We start from the raw sequence: 3,975 nt of genomic DNA on the forward strand, positions 1-3,975 counted from the left end.
TATATATGTATGTATAGACATATGTATATATCTATGTGCATTTGCCTTTGTGTGTGTGTTTGTCCCCCACCACCGCTTGACAACTAGTGTTGGTGTATTTACGTCCCAGTAACTTAATGGCTCGCCCAAAGAGACCGATAGAATGAGTATCAGGTTTATAAAAAATAAGTACTGGGGTCATTTCATTTTACTACAAATTCTGCAAGGCGGTACCCCAGCATGGCTGCAGTCTAATGACTGAAACAAGTAAAAGATAAAATATGAGAAAACAATGAACGTAATCGATAGTGATTAGTACAGGAAATGCATGGCGTGTCTTTAATTCTAAGCTGAATTTTTCCTGGTGTTATTATACTAAATTAATTATCATCGTACACAGTGTTCCAATGATATCTTACCGTTGGCGTTTATTACTTAGCGCAAATATCTGTCACGAGAAGAAAAAGTAAGTGAAAATGCCTTATATGCGATTTTACACGCATATATACATGTAATATATGCATGCGTATGAGTATTTGCTTTAGATTGATTTGTTCAATTTTAAAAGAATTAAAAGCTAATATCGCTAAAAGACAGCAGCAGCCTTTATTGTTGCAGCCTTTTGGAGAATAAGCGCATTAAACCTTCATGTCAACACTTTGAGAAATGATTAGAATAATGAGTTGGAACTACATTGCAGTCTAAGATCACAAGGAAGCTTATCTTTATTTTAAGATGCTCAAACTAATTAGCTACCTCATCTATCTGTAACCCGAACAAAAAAAAATGATAAAAGGTCTTTAAATCACTCTTGACCTCTTTCTCACTTTTAAATGCAACCTTTACTCAATTAGCACTGTGTGCTCCTATTTTATGAACTGTTTAATCAAGACACCAATACTACCACATCTTGCAACACAGAAACTCTTTTACTTTAAGCAGCTTGTTGGAATTCTGTTAATTCTACATTGATTAAAATACCGTTGATAACAAGTATATTTCACTTGTAATCCATAATAGGCGGAGCAGTAGGTTTCTGATGCCTACTTTTCGAGAATAGCATTTCATGTTGCTCATACAACAGAAGCTCACAACCAACTGCAGTCCTGCGGGCGAAGAGCACTAGCTGCAACAAACGGAAAAAATATCATCGTCCATCAATAACTGCGGGATGTTATTATATCACTGCATTCCATATAAGATGTCTCACATCTCATAATTCTAACACTGCCACACTCCAAACTACACACCAAATTCTTTCTACTCTAGATCTTCCTTTCCTAGAATTTTGTCCCTGCACACTCTACAAGATTGCAGATTGGCCATCAAACGTATCGACCGCACTATTCAAAGGCTTTCTCTCTCTTCCGATTAAATAAAAACAAACACATTTCCTCTAAATGTCAGTTATTACGTTTTTAATGAATACCAAAATTTGCTTCGTATTAACAAATATATGAGTAAAAGTGTGTCTTGCTCCTCTTTATATTGTTGGTTCACAACTAAAGACTTATAATACTTCAGAGAAAATCATGCAGCGAGTCAATATTCCACACCTGAATTTATAGCAGACGTTACCCCTCTGCTTCATGAGAACGAGCTGCACGGCACCTACTACTCCGTACCATTGACCCCCAGATGGAAATTCTTATCGAAGAATATATTAAATTTTACCAAGACAACAATGAATGAAAATATTATTATAACAATTTATCTTGCATTAACACCGAGGAAGTATTTATCAAATCAAATAATATGGCCACCGATACTGCTAGACATTCCATTGCATCTCGTAAAACTTTTATAGTAGCAGAATATATGAAATATTAACAGTTATCATCAGATAATAGTAATGTTTATACGTACATTTCATCTGAGCAGTTTTCTGGTCTGTCCATTCGGTATCCGGTTTTTAGTAAACTGAAGAGTCTCTCTGGTGGAATACCTGGGTAGGGGTTTGCACCTACAAAATATGAAGTATATTTTTTAAATTCCAACATAGAAATTATTATAATTATTATTCATTAAACCATGTAGCAATTCATTAAAACTTTATGAGAAATAAGTTATTAGACAATAAGCAAAGAGGTCTGCATATCGTGATTATAACCAACATATTGAACTCTCAAGTGAACATAAGATGATTTTGCTAATTTGCTTATCATTGTAGCTTGGATCAATATCGTAATAATAGCTAATATCTTCTTTCTTCATGCACTAAATTCAAATCCTCTCCTGACTGTTGTCTAAATGGATAAATGCTTTAATCATCGACTGATGGAAATTACGTAAGACAGACACTAGTCAACATTCTAGTCTTCATTCTTTGAGTTTAACAATACGTTATAGCGTGCTCATCAAGTAAAGTTGTTTATAAAGTAAGAAGCATAAAATCTGACAACAATGGTGCCTCTTAAAAAGTAAATATCAAAGAAAGTAATTTTGTAGCATAAAATTTAAATCAAGTATCCATTAATTAGTTTGTTAAAAAAAAAACCTTTACATTGAGATATAACCAAACATAATACATAGATGTTAATGAAAATCAATGCTGTTTGAGTCAATAACATTGTCGCAATGTTCCCAGTTTTTATTCTCTCTACGGTGCTAAAAATGTCATATACCCCACCCCCAGTGATAATCATACTCTAGAAACGTCGTTGTTTAGCCCTGGTTGAACAAATATAAAACCAAAGACGTTCTATCCGTTTTCACCTTGTCTATTTTTTCATTCTGTCTGCCAATATTTCTTGGAAATTATTTCTGTGCTCTCTCATACTTTCTCTCTCTCTTTCTCTCTCTCTCTCTCTCTCTCTCTCTCTCTCTCTCTCTCTCACTCACACACACACACACACACACACACACGTACATACATATACATATCTATATATATATGCATACGCACACACGTATGTGTGTATGTATGCACATACACATGCAGATATAAATAGCTAGAAAGAAAGAAATACAACAAAAAAGAAGATTGAACAGCTGCATAGATAGATGATTAGATAGGTAGACACACATTGATAGGAAGATGGATTGATTTATGCTGAGTTTTGAAGCGTTAATATCAATTGATTAGCTGTCAAAACTTTAGCAAGTAGTATTGTTTAGCTTGTAGGTGTAGCTGAACATGTAGAGACGTTTGCTTAGATCGGAAAGTTTTAATGAAAGCACTTTATAATTAGATGTCAGTCTTAAATCTATCTTGATATATTGTTAAATATTACATCTTTATAAGGAACCCAATGTTTTCCTAATTAACTCGACAATCTTGTGAAAACTTAAGCTTTGATCCCCGTGATTTAAAAGTCACTGGAGATGGTGATAGATTGCTTGGATATGCCACAGTCGAAATTACAATAGCCACTGATGTCGTTTATGTGGTTCGGCGTTTTACTGCGTGATTCTACAATGAAAGAAATAGATAAAATGCATATGCAGATGACATCTGTATCGTATCCTTTCTTCATTTACCAGACATAATTGTGCAGCAAACCTCAATCCTATCTCACACAACTAGAGACACAACTGCAAGTAAACAGACGTAAAGTAATATCAAACAAATGTACCGCTCTTTTCGAGAAAACATCAAATATAGCTAAACCTTACACTTAACAACGTAGAAGACAAAAGTAATTCACAAAAAAGAAAAAGCGATTGAGGCAATAAGTACAGCACCTTTAAACGCTCATAGCCTTTTTATCTCTCATGTTTTTCTCTACTTTACGTTTTTCTTGGTGACTTCTTCTTTGTGATATAATACTTGGGAAAGAATATATTTGCGGCTGAAGATAGCTTTACACTATCCTGTCTATCAATTATATACCAATATAATGATGCAACGACGATAAAGCTTGAAACACGTGTACCGCGGAATCCTTTGTATTCTGTTTTTATTTTTACGTTTTTAATTCATTCTTTCCCCCCCGCCACTATCTGGCATATAATGGTGCTTGCAATTATCAAGTATTACCTCTAAAATTTATTTTA

General features: G+C 34.1%; 1 protein-coding gene across 1 annotated transcript in view; it reads right to left on the minus strand.

Annotated features, from left to right (window-relative positions):
* The window catches only part of LOC106879437 (proto-oncogene tyrosine-protein kinase receptor Ret), a 342,465-nt gene that overhangs the window by 7,187 nt on the left and 331,303 nt on the right, over nucleotides 1-3,975 (minus strand). The window contains 1 exon segment of the mRNA XM_052978606.1: nucleotides 1,846-1,942. Within this exon segment, the coding sequence (XP_052834566.1) occupies nucleotides 1,846-1,942 (97 nt within the window).

This window comes from Octopus bimaculoides, chromosome 2, assembly GCF_001194135.2.
Source record: "Octopus bimaculoides isolate UCB-OBI-ISO-001 chromosome 2, ASM119413v2, whole genome shotgun sequence".
In the NCBI taxonomy this organism is placed as follows: Eukaryota; Metazoa; Mollusca; class Cephalopoda; order Octopoda; family Octopodidae; genus Octopus; species Octopus bimaculoides.